The sequence below is a fragment of the Doryrhamphus excisus genome, unplaced genomic scaffold, assembly GCF_037039965.1.
Source record: "Doryrhamphus excisus strain RoL-2023G ecotype Guam unplaced genomic scaffold, RoL_Dexc_Guam_v1.1 HiC_scaffold_24, whole genome shotgun sequence".
In the NCBI taxonomy this organism is placed as follows: domain Eukaryota; kingdom Metazoa; phylum Chordata; class Actinopteri; order Syngnathiformes; family Syngnathidae; genus Doryrhamphus; species Doryrhamphus excisus.
In genome coordinates, this window is record NW_027621862.1 from 3,994,352 (window position 1) to 4,010,224 (window position 15,873).

The window sequence follows — 15,873 nt, forward strand, 5'->3', positions numbered from 1 at the left end:
ACACATATTTACAATCACAAATCAATAAATCTGAATTTTCTGTCTCGTAAGTTGAGCCACTGCCCTCAATTAGTTTTAGAGTAGATGTAATCAAACTAGTGTACAATATGATAAATGCATAAAGGGGACTCGAACCCACTACCTCCGGGTTGGCAACCAAGCCATGCCGTCACTGTGAAACTCACTAAGTAATTCGGTAATAGAAAATTTTAAGTGACTTTTCACCAACAAAGGGCGCTATTTAAATTGCTCATTCATTTTTAATGGAAACATTTTCACAAAAATTATGAAATTACACTGAATGTGCTATCACGCAATTATTAAAGGAAATTTGTTTACATTGATAATATGTAACTGACTGAGTTGGACCGGTGTGTTCCTCAATTCCGGCCGTCCATGAAGGCACCGTATGATTGACGAGCTAAAAGGTCGATGTATGATTGGTGGAGAATCAGGCAGCTGTAAAGAATAATAGCGTAAATTGTTAGCGTAGGTTACGGCTAAATGTAACCTACATGTTATGGATCATGATTAAGGTAAACAAAATTTTCCAAAGAGAAGACGGAACAACCGTTATTTATACAGCGGAAGTTGGATAATTACTTTTATTTTGAAAGCTCATCTATTGACGTCATCACAACCCAGAAGTGACGGGTCGTCCTCGCCTAGCGAGCTCTTGTGTGTATAACGAGTAAGTTTTTAAACATTAAGACATTTTATATCATCAATTTTACACGCAAAGTTAAACAATAATTGCACTTAGAGAAGCAGCTGACATGTTTAGCGTCATGTGAGCGCTACATTTATCGAAACTGTTGTCCTGTATGTGTTTGTGTGTGTGTGAAGGGCATGGCGGGGCGGGCGGTGCTAGGGTCTCTCCGGACCCTGCAACCCCTTAATCGGGTTGCTACTACCTGCATTCTCGTTACCCGGTGTGAGCCAACACTACAGGAAGTCCCCCGTGTTGTGTTTCCGCTGTGCAGGGCTCTCCATCAGAGCCCCCCCCTGTGCGCAGGTCACAATAAGTGGTCAAAGGTGAAACATGTTAAAGGACCCAAAGATGAGGAGAGGTCACGACTTATCATGAAGTTTGGCTTGATGATAAAGGTTGCTGTGAAAGGTGAGCTGAACTAGCAAAGCTGTCATTTGAACTATGCATTTGTTTCATTTATGTGAGAAATTATTCTCTATTGCAGAGGGTGGAGCCAATCCAGACATGAATGTAAATTTAGCAAACATCCTGGAGCAATGCAGGAACAAGAACATCCCAAAAGCATCCATAGAAGCTGCAATTAAGAATGCGGTAGGTTAGCACCTGGCAACTAGCCATCAATCAGGTACTTCCTAACCCCTTCAAATGTTACCTCACTGTAGGAAAAGGGAAAGCCAGCATCTCCGCACATGTTTGAAGCTCGAGGACCAGGCGGGTGCTTTCTACTCATTGAAGTCTTGACTGACCAGCCCCCACGCAGCCAACAGGGAGTCAAACGTGTCCTCACGAAACACGGGTCTGTTTGCTTATTTTGTTCTGACTGTGAAGCCAAATGCACACATTCATTCATTTTCTACCGCTTATCCTCACGAGGGTCACGAAGGGTGCTGGAGCCTATCCCAGCTGTCTTTAGGCGAGAGGCGGGGTACACCCTGGACTGGTGGCCAGCCAATCACAGGGCACATATAGACAAACAACCATTCACACTCACATTCATACCTATGGACAATTTGGAGTCGCTAATTAACCTAGCATGTTTTTGGAATGTGGGAGGAAAACCGGAGTACCCGGAGAAAACCCACACATGCGCGGGGAGAACATGCAAACTCCACACAGAGATGGCCGAGGGTGGAATTGAACTCGGGTCTCCTAACTGTGAGGTCTGCGTGCTAACCACTTGCACACCATGCAGCCCTGTAAATGTTATATTCATTCATTTTCTAGCGCTTATCGTCACAAGGCTAGCAGTTGGTGCTGGAGCCAATCCCAGCATGGAGTGGGAGGAAAACCGGAGTAAATGTTAGCAGTTGGTGCTGGAGCCTATCCCAGCTGTCTTATGACAAGAGGCGGGGTACACCCTGGACTGGTGGCCAGCCAATCACAGGGCACATATAGACAAACAACCATTCACACTCACATTCATACCTATGGACAATTTGGAGTCGCCAATTAACCTAGCATGTTTTTGGAATGTGGGAGGAAACCAGAGTACCCGGAGAAAACCCACGCATGCACGGGGAGAACATGCAAACTCCACACAGAGATGCCCGAGGGTGGAATCGAACTAGGTTCTGCAAGCTGTGGGGCCTGCACGCTAATCACTCGACCACCTTGCAACCCTGTAAATGTTAGCAGTTGGTGCTGGAGCCTATCCCAGCTGTCTTCGGGCGAGAGGCGGGGTACACCCTGGACTGGTGGCCAGCCAGCCAATCACAGGGCACATATAGACAAACAACCATTCACACTCACATTCATACCTACGGACAATTTGGAGTCGCTAATTAACCTAGCATGTTTTTGGAATGTGGGAGGAAAACCGGAGTACCCGGAGAAAACCCACGCATGCATGGGGAGAACATGCAAACTCCACACAAAGATGCCCGAGGGTGGAATCGAACTAGGGTCTACATGCTGTGGGGCCTGCGCGCTAACCACTCGGTCACCTTGCAGCCCTGTAAATGTTATGTTTATTCATTCATTCATTTTCTACCGCTTATCCTCACAAGAGTCGCGGGGTGGGGGTGGGGGGTGGAATAGAACCCTGGTCTCCAAGCTGTGAGGTCTGCGCGCTAACCACTCGTCCACCGTGTGTAATTCTGTACCTCTTCCACAGTGGGATGCTGTCACAGGGAGTAAGCAGTACCTTCTCAAGAAGGGGGGTCGTAGTGGTGCCGGGTCAGAGCATCACATTGGAGCGAGCGCTTGAACTGGCCATCGAAGCCGGCGCAGAAGATGTCGAGGAGACGACGGATGAGCATGATGCTCCCGTTCTGCAGGTCTGGGAATCGTACCCGCACAGAAAATGACCAGTGAATTATTCATACTTAAAATATAAATACATTTTTAACATTATTTCTGTCCTTTTTGATAGTTTATATGTGACATTGCGGACATGTGGAAGGTGCGGGCATCACTACAGCAGTTGGGATTGCAGGTGACATCCGCCGCCTCGGAGTTTATTCCTCGTAACTTCCTGCCTCTGGACCAGGAGCAGCTGGATGCGGCTTCCACACTCATAGAGGCACTCAGTGATGTTCCGGATGTGGTTCGCATTTGGGACAATATCCAGGTTCCGAGCTGAGAGACTGGATACTTTCACACAGAAAAACACTGATACGTTGATGTGTATCATGCAAGGATGGGCAAACTTTTTGACTCACTGGTTGCATTGAGTTAACAAAATTGACTTGAATTTTACAGATTATTTTTATCTGGAATATGAACTATGAATGATAAAACATGGACTATGAAAGAACGAATGTCCCTCCTTTTTACTTCCCAGACAGTGCAGTGGGTATATCAGTAGGGAAGCCCAGACTTCCCGGTCTTCAATTATTCCTTCATTCATTCATTTTCTACCGCTTTTTCCTCACAAGGGGCACGGGGGTGCTGGAGCCTATCCCAGCTGTCTTCGGGCGAGAGGCGGGGTACACCCTGGACTGGTGGCCAGCCAATCACAGGGCACATATAGACAATTTAGCAGTTGCAGCGGTATAAGAGTTTGCTTTCACAAAATAAAATTTTAAAAATGCTATAAATAAAATACATTTATTTATCATTTTTATATTATTATATTTTATTATTTTGTAACATTTTATATTATTTATAATTAATATTTTGCAGCTCATTCATTAATTTTCTACCGCTTATCCTCACGCGGGTGCTGGAGCCTATCCCAGCTGTCTTCGGGCAAGAGGAGGGGTACACTCTGGACTGGTGGCCAGCCAGCCAATCACAGGGCACATATAGACAAACAACCATTCACACTCACATGGACAATTTGGAGTGGCCAATTAACCTAGCATGTTTTTGGAATGTGGGAGGAGGAAAACCGGAGTACCCGGAGAAAACCAACGCAATAACATGCAAACTCCACACACAGAAATGGCAGAGGGTGGAATTGAACCCTGGTCTCCAAGTTGTGACGTCTGCGCGCAAACCACTCGTCCGCCGTGTAGCCTCCTTAAAACATTTATTCATTCATTTTCTACCGCTTATCCTCACGAGGATTGGGGGGGGGGGTGTTGGAGCCTATCCCAGCTGTCTTCGGGCAAGAGGCGGGGTACACCCTGGACTGGTGGCCAGCCAGCCAATCACAGGGCACATATAGACAAACAACCATTCACACTCACATTCATACCTATGGACAATTTGGAGTCGCCAATTAACCTAGCATGTTTTTGGAATGTGGGAGGAAACCGGAGTACCCGGAGAAAACCCACGCATGCACGGGGAGAACATGCAAACTCCACACAGAGATGGCCGAGTGTGGAATTGAACTCTGGTCTCCTAGCTGTGAGGCCTGCGTGCTAACCGTTAACCCTTGTGCGATTCATCTGAAATCAAAACATAATCCTTTGCCGACGTAACACAAGTTGAACTAGAGCAATAAAGATGGCTGAAGGTCACAGCAGAAGGACATATTTACAGGTCACTAGCCATCATATTATTGTGTCACAGTGCCGTCAATACGATCCCTAACAGCATGCGTACACTTTCGATACATCTTAGCTGTCCTTTAAAGCCACTGCGCGTCAAATATGTGACAGCACAATGTAAATCCCGACCCCCCATTTGGGAACACAAATGTCAGCCGGGGAAGGTAGAGTGTAATAGCCCTCCAGCTTGTTTTCCTTGTTTATCAATTATCGATGTCCACCCTCTCTCTCTCACTTCCAGCGGGATACGACACGGAATTGATCGGTTTCCCAGTGTTGATGAAGTAGCGTGGTGGTGGCGACATGCGAGGCAGAGAGGAAGACCTGACACAAATGCTAGTATGAGCCATGGAAGGGATGAGGTTATATTCCTGAATGAAGGAATCTTCAGGCACACTACCAAGTGCTCACGAGGACTTCTGGATAGCTGCCGAAACTAACTTTATAGGAGTTGATAATACAAGCAGCAGTGAAGGCTCACTCCATCAGGTAAGATGGAGACTTTGTGGAAAACTTTCTGGTGATAAGAATTTTTTTTTCGGTTCTCCAGATTAGTCCATGTCTGACTCAGACCTCATGAGCAGGGAATGCCGATCTCCTACGGGCCCCAGGATGGAGCTGCTGAGCCCCTCCAAGATGAAGGACCGTTCACAGAACGTCACAGAGAAGGTCACACAGGTACGGGGCTACAAGTCAATGAGACCGGTGGAAAAATCAAGTTTTCCTTCCGGGTGATTGAGCCACAGTTCAATTGGGAGCAGCCCAAGGGCTCAATTCCTCTCTGGGATTCTGGCGGGACGGATCTCCTATGTGTGTCTAGCTGATGAACAACTACGTAAGGTTAGCTGAGAAGTTAACGAGAAGCATCCTGGTCTCAAGAAGCACCAAAATGTATCTATAATCTGGTTCCTGCGTCAAAATGGTGGAGGATTTGGTGCACCAACGTGGTGATAGAATTCTTCTCCACAGCAGAAGACAGTCCATAAAGGTCTACTGGTTTTATATTGAGTCTAAAAAAAAAATGTGACCTGATTCCTGATTCTGTTTTAGGTTCTGTCCTTGGAGTCTGATGTGCTGCCGGAGTATAAACTCGAAGTTCCAGAAACAACATGGTGGATCCTGCTTCACTACAGTCCTTTCAAGGCCTTCTGGGACTGGATCATTCTCCTCCTGGTTCTTTACACGGCCGTTTTTACTCCGTACTCGGCGGCGTTCCTCTTGGACGAGCACAGTGACGTGCGCCAGAGGAGGTGCGGCTACACGTGCAACCCTTTGAACGTGGCTGACCTGTTGGTGGACGTACTGTTCATTGTGGATATCGTCATCAATCTACGCACCACCTACGTGGACCACAACGACGAGGTGGTGACGCAGGCCAGCCGCATCGCCAAGCATTACATCAAAGGGTGGTTCCCCATTGATCTGTTTGCCGCCGTCCCCTTTGACCTGCTCATTTTTAGATCCGGTTCCGATGAGGTAAGACCGCCAAGTCCTTACAAAAGTGAGTCCTAGAAATCCATATACTAGAAATGGAACGTGGATATACTTAAGAGTAGTCAGTGTGCATGTTGTACAGCAGTTTAGATCGGACCTATTATGCTCATTTTCATGTATTGACTTGTGGACTCCTATAGAGCAGCTCCACATGATAAGCTTTCTAGATCTTCCAGAATCTGCACCTATTCCAGCAATATTTCCTTGGATTTTGTGTTTCCTGTGAAAACAGTCCGTTTTAATGTATTCCACCCACGGCCTGCTTTTAGGCACACTCCCAAGTGCTCACGAGGACTTCTGGATAGCTGCCGAAACCAACTTTATAGGAGTTGATAATAGAATATAGGCTGCACGGCGGTCGAGTCGTTAGCACGCAGACCTCATAGCTAGGAGACCAGGGTTCAATTCCACCCTCGGAACACATCTCTGTGTGGAGTTTGCATGTTCTCCCCGGTACTCCGGTTTCCTCCCACATTCCAAAAAAACATGCTAGGTTAATTAGCGACTCCAAATTGTCCATAGGTATGAATGTGAGTGTGAATGGTTGTTTGTTTATATGTGCCATGTGATTGGCTGGCTGGCGACCAGTCCAGGGTGTACCCCGCCTCTCGCCTGAAGACAGCTGGGATAGGCTCCAGCACCCCCGTGACTCTCGTGAGGATAAGCAGTAGAAAATGAATGAATAATATATAATAAAACACAAGCTACTAGTTGGTGTACTTACTTACTTACTTATTTACTGTGCTACTTACCAACTAATAATTTTTACTCCATTATGCTAAAACTTTGTTTACACAAAATTAGCTGTTATGACGCTGATAAATTCTTACTTATTTGGTTGCTCTATGACTCTTCCAAACAACGTGACTTTGGAAAGATGTCGGGCTTCAGCAATAGTTTGTTGACTCGTCCAAATGCATACTTGCTCATGTTCACAAAACAGTCCAGTGTGAAATGCTGATTAAATAGTAATTAATTAATTAATGCTGATTAAAATATTTTTACGTTTGCTGGTCGGAAACTCCAACCACTTCTGCCTGAAGTTTGCCTCTTAGGAATTGTAAATGTAGCTTTCGCAGAGCTTTGAGGAAGGGTATCTGGCCTATACCACACGCCCATATAAGGAAACACGGCCCTCTGTGACATCACAGAGAGCCAGTGTTAGAAAAAACACTCTGAAACCGAGCTTTCCAAATGTGCAAAATGTGCAAACCTCATTATAAGAATGAGTCATTTTCCGTGGGAGGTAAGTCTATACTGATATACTCTATCAAGCTGTACACTGACTACTCTCAAGTACATCCAAATTCAATTTTTATAGTACTGTCTTGTGAAAAGGGTTAGGGTTACACGACTAAAATGGTTACTAAAATGTTGTACACAAATAATCCACAGTAGCTTTCCTGACTTGATGTTTCTTCTTCAAAGATGGCCACCTTAACAAGTCTGCTCAAAACAGCTCGCTTGCTACGTTTAGTCCGCGTGGCGAGAAAGCTAGACCGGTACTCCGAGTACGGCGCTGCCGTCCTTTTCCTTCTCATGTGCACTTTTGTCCTCATCGCTCACTGGCTCGCCTGCATCTGGTACGCCATCGGCTTCGTGGAGAGGCCGTACACAGAGACCGGTTGGCTGGACAACTTGGCTGAACAACTCGGCAAGACGTATAACGACAATGACTCCAGTTCGGGCCCGTCGGTCAAGGACAAATACGTGACTGCGCTGTACTTCACCTTGAGCAGTTTGACAAGCGTCGGCTTTGGAAATGTTTCTCCGAACACCAACTCTGAGAAGATCTTCTCCATCTGTGTCATGGTCATTGGTTGTGAGTAGCTAACACAGTTTAAATCCTTACTTCACTCACTCATTCGGCCTTGGAACTGTTGTCCAAAACATTAAATATTCATACATTTTCCCTACTTTAAAACAAGCCGGTCTTCGAAAACTAAAACAAAAAATGCCGCCATCTGATGGACAAATTAATTTTAAAACATTTTGCAAAACTAAATACAAGGATGTTCAAGTTTTGAACCAACCATAATGTGCTATATATATATATCACTATATTGACACTTACTATGGTACCCATTGTGTCATTGGATGCTCATATCACCTCGTACTTATGTACGAGGTATGTGACAAAAATAAAATAAAAAAATAAAAAACATTTAAAAAATTAAAACTATATTAGGAAAGCAGGAAGTGAACAAATGTAACAGTTACTGATTGTAAAAGTACCAGATGGTCATATCACCTCGTACTTCGGTATGTGACAAAAATTAAATTAAATTAAATTAAATTAAATTAAATTAAATTAAATTAAATTAAATTAAATTAAATTAAATTAAATTAAATTAAATTAAATTAAATTAAATTAAATTAAATTAAATTAAATTAAAGCGGCACGGCGGTCTAGTGGTTAGCGCGCAGACCTCACAGCTAGGAGACCCGAGTTCAATCCCACCCTCGGCCTTCTCTGTGTGGAGTTTGCATGTTCTCCCCGTGCATGCGTGGGTTTTTTATGTGCCCTGTGATTGGCTGGCCACCAGTCCAGGGTGTGCACCGCCTCTCGCCCGAAGTTTTAAATTAAATTAAATTAAATTAAATTAAATTAAATTAAATTAAATTAAATTAAATTAAATTAAATTAAATTAAATTAAATTAAATTAAATTAAATTAAATTGTTAAATTTTTAAAAGAAATTAAACTATATTAGGAAAGCAGGAAGTGAACAAATGTAACTGATTGTAAAAGTACCAGATGGAGGGGTAGGATTTAATAAGCTTTGCTTCTTCCTACTCCTTTTGGACATGTGGAACTGTGAACTGATTATGGGATGCATTCAATTGTAATCTGATGCATGTTCAAATGAAATTAAACCATTACCATTACCATTACCATAAATGACACAAAATGTTCCAGTCTCTTAGGGGTTTTAACAAACAGATGTTTTGATTATTCTCTCTCAGCTCTCATGTATGCAAGCATATTTGGGAATGTGTCCGCCATCATCCAGCGGCTCTACTCCGGTACGACGCGCTACCACACTCAGATGCTACGAGTCAAAGAGTTCATCCGATTCCACCAAATCCCCTTCAGCCTGCGGCAACGCCTGGAGGAATACTTCCAGCACGCGTGGTCCTACACAAACGGCATTGACATGAACGCTGTAAGTTTGTCAACCATCCCGTTTTTCATTCATTTCCTTTCCAATGATCCGTGACTTCCGTCTTCTCCTTGTCGTCAGGTGTTGAAGGGATTCCCGGAGTCCCTGCAAGCTGATATCTGTTTGCACTTGAACAGATCTCTGCTGCAGACTTGCAAGGCTTTTCGTGGAGGCAGTCAAGCTTGTCTTCGGGCTTTGGCGATGAGGTTCAAGACGGTCCACGCCCCTCCGGGTGATAGCCTCATCCACTACGGCGACATCCTGGACTCGCTCTTCTTCATCTCACGTGGTTCCATCCAGGTCATAAGGGAGGATGTGGTGGTTGCCATACTAGGTAAACTGTCTATTAGTATACCGCATACACACATAGTACAATAGATGCAGTACACAGTGTTAATAAGGAGGAACTCTATTATGGTGTTTCGTTTGACGCTAGTTTGATGCTGATTGACAGAAACACCCAAACCAAAAGCGAGTTAACGAAAGAGGCGGGAAGATGATACACCTAAAATCAGGGAATCAGTGTTGCCAACTCGACAATTTTGTCACTAGCTTCTGCGACATTCCAACCCCCACCCCACCCCCCCACTTGATGACATATTTTCTTAAAAGCAACTGGCAACAAATATCTACTTTTTCTGCCGTCATTGGGGAGTTTTATGGTATGCACGGACTTAAAAGTGAAAGCACGTATTTTGTGTTCTCAATGAGCAGCAGCAGATGCTGTTGACAGGTCCACCCCCCAACTTGACTATTTTGTCACTAGCTTCTGCGACATTCCACCCCCCCCCGGCTTGATGACATATTTTCTTAAAACCAACTGGCAACAAATATCTACTTTTTCTGTCGTTATTGTGGAGTTTTATGGTACGCAGGGACTTAAAAGTGAAAGCACGTATTTTGTGTTCTCAATGAACAGCAGCAGATGCTGTTGACAGGTCCGCCCCCCCTCCACCCTGAGGAAGTCACAAGCCGACGGCATCATGTGGAGCTGAAAGAGGAGAGTGTAGTCATTGTGTTTATACTTTCTTATTAGTCTATTGCTACTCTTTATTTGTAAAATTAATTGGATTATCTTACAGTTCCTCACAGCTAGGAGACCAGGGTTCAATTCCACCCTTGGCCATCTCCGTGTGGAGTTTGCATGTTCTCCCCGTGCATGCGTGGGTTTTCTCCGGTTTCCTCCCACATTCCAAAAACATGCTAGGTTAATTGGCGACTCCAAATTGTCCATAGGTATGAATGTGAGTGTGAATGGTTGTTTGTCTATATGTGTCCTGTGATTGGCTGGCGACAAATCCACGGTGGACCCCGCCTCTCGCCCAAAGACAGCTGGGATAGGCGACCCTTATGAGGAAAAGCGGTGAAAAAGAAAATTAATGAATTAATTAATCTTACAGTTCTTCATGTAAATGTAAGTAATTGATAAGCCTGCTATATTTGTGATGCTCAGTTGCTATTACATATATTCACCAGAAGAGTGCGCTACTCACTAACCATACTCATGGAGTCATGTTAACGTGAGCCATAGAATAAACACACCATGTTCAATTGTGCTAATTTTAAAAAAGCAACAAGAAACCAATAATCAAGTGTATTTGTAGTTCTAAACGTATTGTAACACTCTACAATCAGCCAAAGACCAGAACAGACGGGCGGAAAAACAGCCGTTTTTTTTAATTAAGGTTAAAAGAACCAAACCAACAAGCTAACCCACGCCTACAACTACCTAACATGCAGGTTCTGCCTCACTTCCGGTCCGTCACCCATTTTCCTTCCCAAACCCGGAACATATCTCTCCATTTCAACACATGCCCAAATACAACACATAACACATAATACTCCTAAGGGTCATTACAGTATTTACGGTGTCTTAATCCTTTTTTTGTCTCACATATCAGGAAATGTTTGTTTCCCCCCACCATTTTACATCACATGCAAATTATATGTAAATTAGCCAATGGGTAAGCTAGAGACTTATAGGATACCTATTCGCACGATACCAGCAACAACTTTCAAAGTGAGGCGGACTTTAGAAATTAAATTGCGTGTTCAAAGCAAATTTTATACATATTTTACCTTAATGGAGTTGGCGAGAAGTTTCCCAAGCAACGGGCTTAATTTACCGGATATAGCCAAGAACGAGGATAGCTCATCTACGTTTTTTAATTTACAGCAGTTTGGGTGTCATGCGGCACTTTGCTGCCATCTACAGGACAGGCAGGGGACTGCACAAGATCGTATACAGTATAAAAACAGTGTTTTATTGTCTCGTATTTCCAAAGTATATGTATTTACCAGGGCTGAACTATCTCACAAATATTATATGACTGATTTTATATAATATATATTATAAATATATATTATATAACTGAAAAAACAGCAAGGATAGCTCTTCTACGTTTTAATTTACAGCAGTTTGGGTATCATGCGGCACTTTGCTGCCACCTATAGGACAGGCAGGGGACTGCGCAAGATCACACACAATAAAAAAACAGTGTTTTATTGCCTCATATTTCCAAAGTCTATGTATGTACCAGGGCTGAACTATGTCACAAAATATTATATGACTGATTTTATATAAAATATATTATAAATATATATTATATAACTGAAAAAACACCCTCTTACAGAGAAGAATGACATCTTTGGCGAGTTGATCCAGCTTTACGACGAACCGGGGAAGTCCAATTCGGACGTACACACCATCACTTACTGCGACCTGCACCGCATAATGAGGGAGGACCTGCTGGAGGTTCTGGATATGTACCCGGGTTTCGCTGACAACTTCTGGCGGAACTTGGAGTTAACCTTTGACCTGAGAGATGTAGGTTTGGAATATAGTGCAGCATCACTGGTTAATGTGAATTAATTCACTGTGGGTTTTAACTGCGGTCATCAGACAGAGCAACCACCGCCGATATTAACGGATGAGTCTGGCGACGACTGCGATTACCACCACAAGTCGAGACACAGAATACATTTGGACTGCAGAATCAGGCCAGGTGAGTTGTAAATATTTTTCCTATTAAATCAAACAAGCTAACATCCTGTGTGTAAACAGATGGAATGGATCATGAGGACTCCCACCCAACCTGCCGCCATCGTCACTCCCCTCCACAAACCCACTGGGAAGACCAGTGTAGCTGCGCTTCCCTGTATTCCCACTCCAGTGAGGATTTGACAAAACCCGTCGCTCAGGGCGCCGAATTAGAAGAGGCCAGACGGGACTACGCCCCGACTGCTGAAGTCCAGCCGCAACCACCGAGTGGCGCCGCCATGAACCGAAGTCGTCCAGGTAACATGCAAGGCGTCCACAGTCAAGCTAGACGGTAATTAGAAATACATTGTGTTCTTAATATGCAGCTTTAAATGTGCCGGGGATGTTTGGCTACTGGACAGCAGAGCAACAGCCTCAACAGTACGCCACTCGGGCCTGGAGGTCGTCTTCGGTTCGGAATTCACATCGCCTGCCAACTTTCATAGAAGAGCGACCCAGCGAGCTTGAATCTCGACTTGAAGTTTTACATTCGCAGCTTAACAGGTGACTTTAGAGTTGGAACAAAAAGTGGTACTGTACATAAAAAAGCCTGAGGCTCAGAGCTAACCTGCAACACATTTAAATGCACAAATTAACGTGAACAAAATAATGTCAATGAGTAAACGCAACATGGCGACAACCAGTCCAAGTACGCTAACTGTTGGTAAAAGCGGAGGAATTTTGACACTCGCTTCAGCCGCGCGGGGAACCAAACTCCAGTCGCTTTTTATCCCACACATTACAAATACTGAAATACAAGCAAGTTTAAATACCTGAAATGAAAGTCACAAATACGTAAATATAAATATGTGCCCCGAGATAACACACACAAAAAAAAATGGGGAGAAATTACAAGTAAAATTGTGTTTTGGTAAGTAAATTATTTAGTTTTGGTGGGAGATTATGTATACTTATTTTAGGAATTGTAGTACATTTGAGGTAAGATAGTTAGTAGCAGTTGTTGTATTATTATTGTTGTATTGACATTACCTTGATTTCATATACTAGCCTTCTTACTTTCCGTTTATGCTAAGAGTACACTGGGCCGGTGCCAGTTGGAGCCAGTCCGCGCCAGTTGGAGCCAGTTCGCGACAAAGATTATGTGATTGTCGCGTAGTGGTGCAGAATTAAGGAACATTAATTCATTTATTAAATGTTAACATTAATATCTTAGCTCTAGCCTTCTTGTTTACTTTCCGTTTATGCTAGGAGTACACTGGGCCGGTGCCAGTTGGAGCCAGTCCGCGCCAGTTGGAGCCAGTTCGCGACAAAGATTATATGATTGGCGCGTAGTGGTGCAGAATTAAGGAACATTAATTCATTTATTAAATGTTAACATTAATATCTTAGCTCTAGCCTTCTTGTTAACTTTCCGTTTATGCTAGGAGTACACTGGGCCGGTGCCAGTTGGAGCCAGTCCACGCCAGTTGGAGCCAGTTCGCGACAAAGATTATGTGATTGGCGCGTAGTGGTGCAGAATTAAGGAACATTAATTCATTTATTAAATGTTAACATTAATATCTTAGCTCTAGCCTTCTTGTTTACTTTCCGTTTATGCTAGGAGTACACTAGGCCGGTGCCAGTTGGAGCCAGTCCGCGCCAGTTGGAGCCAGTTCGCGAAAAAGATTATGTGATTGTCGCGTAGTGGTGCAGAATTAAGGAACATTAATTCATTTATTAAATGTTAACATTAATATCTTAGCTCTAGCCTTCTTGTTAACTTTCCGTTTATGCTAGGAGTACACTAGGCCGGTGCCAGTTGGAGCCAGTCCGCGCCAGTTGGAGCCAGTTCGCGACAAAGATTATGTGATTGGCGCGTAGTGGTGCAGAATTAAGGAACATTAATTCATTTATTAAATGTTAACATTAATATCTTAGCTCTAGCCTTCTTGTTTACTTTCCGTTTATGCTAGGAGTACACTGGGCCGGTGCCAGTTGGAGCCAGTCTGCGCCAGTTGGAGCCAGTTCGCGACAAAGATTATGTGATTGTCGCGCAGTGGTGCAGAATTAAGGAACATTAATTCATTTATTAAATGTTAACATTAATATCTTAGCTCTAGCCTTCTTGTTTACTTTCCGTTTATGCTAGTACACTGGGCCGGTGCCAGTTGGAGCCAGTCCGTGCCAGTTCGCGACAAAGATTGCTTGATGCAAGTGGTGCGGCAAAGATTTTAAACATTTTGAAATTTTCTTGCCGCCAAACTCAAATTCTTCCCGCTGTTACGGGCCACCACGAGCCAGTTTGAGCCACTGCACGCCACAAGGCACCTTATTGGCGAGAGTAGTCCCCACAGCAAATTGCATTGGCGCGAACTGGCACCAATTGGCGCCGGCCCAGTAGACACTTACCATTAGCAACTCTTTCAGTCAGCCGAATTAGTGTTAGAATTAATTAATCTGAATTAATCTGACTAAATTCTCTGCTCTGACTTCCCCGAGATTGGAGACGCGCATGACGGCCGACATCAACGTCATCCTTCAACTCCTCCAAAGGCAGATTGCTCCCGTGCCTCCTGCTTATAGCGTCGTGTCTTCCCGAAATCATCCGACTGACTCGACGGGTCTGTATGGAAGCGGGTCACCTGTGCTGCACAGCATGTACCCAATTGCCTCCATGCAGATTGACAGCCGAGCAGCCATTCAGGTACACACACACTTAAAACGTCCACTTAAAATAACAGCGTCAATCAAATGTTGTCATGTGTTACTTCAGCACTCCGCCCACTCGGACCTGAACTTTACCAGGAAGTCCCAAGAGTCGCTTTCCAGCGGGATCCAAGTGACCCCAGAGACAGAAACTCACCCAGGGATGAACCCTCATGTTGAAAACCCTCGGATGTGCGCCACCCTGCGTTACCCGTCGCTGCCCAACAACCTCGACATCACCTCAGGAGTATCGGACATCCAGAAACACCTCTCAGACCCGGTACTTCCTGTCCTGTAACAAAAGTACTGGCATTCATGAAGTAAAGACTGGTTAATGTGGATACGGATGTGATCCCTCTTTGTTGACCCTTGAGCAATAATCACTGAAACAAAACATCTTTGTCATTTCAAATAAACATGACATTATGGTCATATGTGGAAATACATATAGCACACTTGTGTTTCTTTATGCTGGGACATCCCAGAAAAGGTCTTTAAACCAGTTTTAGGTGGATAATCACCCCTTAAATGAGGTTTAAGTCCAAGTCCAAGCTTGATCTATGTCCTCCACCCTCACCTGGGTCGTGTTTCCTCCATAGGGTGGCTGGACTCAATCTAAGAGATATGGTAATGGTTTTATTTCATTTGGACATGCATCAGATTACAATTGAGTTAATCTGAGTTAATCTGAGTTAATCAGTTCACAGTTCCACATGTCCAAAAGGAGTAGGAAGAAGCAAAGCTTATTAAATCCTACCCCTCCATCTGGTACTTTTACAATCAGTAACTGTTACATTTGTTCACTTCCTGCTTTCCTAATATAGTTTGTTTAAAAAAATATATATTTTTTTATTTTTAAAATGGGGCTTCATGGCAGTCG

At 43.9% G+C, this 15,873-nt stretch overlaps 2 protein-coding genes across 3 annotated transcripts; both read left to right on the plus strand.

Annotated features, from left to right (window-relative positions):
• Positions 1-615: 615 nt before the first annotated feature.
• On the plus strand, positions 616-3,474 carry taco1 (translational activator of mitochondrially encoded cytochrome c oxidase I). Its single transcript, XM_058061954.2, has 6 exons — positions 616-691; positions 847-1,120; positions 1,197-1,303; positions 1,375-1,508; positions 2,826-2,988; positions 3,084-3,474. The coding sequence occupies exons 2-6, from the start codon at positions 850-852 to the stop codon at positions 3,291-3,293; spliced, it is 885 nt and encodes a 294-aa protein (XP_057917937.2). The 5' UTR covers positions 616-691; positions 847-849; the 3' UTR covers positions 3,294-3,474.
• Positions 3,475-4,924: 1,450 nt separating this feature from the next.
• kcnh6b (potassium voltage-gated channel, subfamily H (eag-related), member 6b) lies at positions 4,925-15,451 on the plus strand. 2 transcript variants are annotated; one of them, XM_058061370.2, is made up of 12 exons: positions 4,925-5,139; positions 5,201-5,328; positions 5,701-6,126; positions 7,573-7,966; positions 9,111-9,310; positions 9,389-9,641; positions 11,941-12,134; positions 12,210-12,312; positions 12,372-12,605; positions 12,674-12,851; positions 14,787-14,991; positions 15,061-15,451. In XM_058061370.2, exons 2-12 carry the CDS (start codon positions 5,209-5,211, stop codon positions 15,289-15,291), a joined length of 2,538 nt encoding a protein of 845 aa, XP_057917353.2. In that variant the 5' UTR covers positions 4,925-5,139; positions 5,201-5,208; the 3' UTR covers positions 15,292-15,451. The 2 variants fall into 2 exon arrangements, with proteins under 2 accessions (XP_057917353.2, XP_078644836.1); XM_078788710.1 differs by lacking the exons at positions 4,925-5,139; positions 5,201-5,328 and adding an exon at positions 5,446-5,638.
• The last annotated feature ends 422 nt before the right edge of the window (positions 15,452-15,873 follow it).

Bases quoted from the DNA above. Each gene is read 5' to 3' on its own strand.
- taco1 (XM_058061954.2), top strand. From the start codon at position 850: ATGGCGGGGCGGGCGGTGCTAGGGTCTCTCCGGACCCTGCAACCCCTT. The intron at 1,304-1,374 runs GTAGGTTAGCAC...ACCTCACTGTAG, and splicing joins AAGCTGCAATTAAGAATGCG to GAAAAGGGAAAGCCAGCATC. The intron at 2,989-3,083 runs GTCTGGGAATCG...CCTTTTTGATAG, and splicing joins ATGATGCTCCCGTTCTGCAG to TTTATATGTGACATTGCGGA.
- kcnh6b (XM_058061370.2), top strand. From the start codon at position 5,209: ATGTCTGACTCAGACCTCATGAGCAGGGAATGCCGATCTCCTACGGGC. The intron at 12,313-12,371 runs GTGAGTTGTAAA...GTGTGTAAACAG, and splicing joins GGACTGCAGAATCAGGCCAG to ATGGAATGGATCATGAGGAC. The intron at 12,852-14,786 runs GTGACTTTAGAG...GACTTCCCCGAG, and splicing joins TTACATTCGCAGCTTAACAG to ATTGGAGACGCGCATGACGG.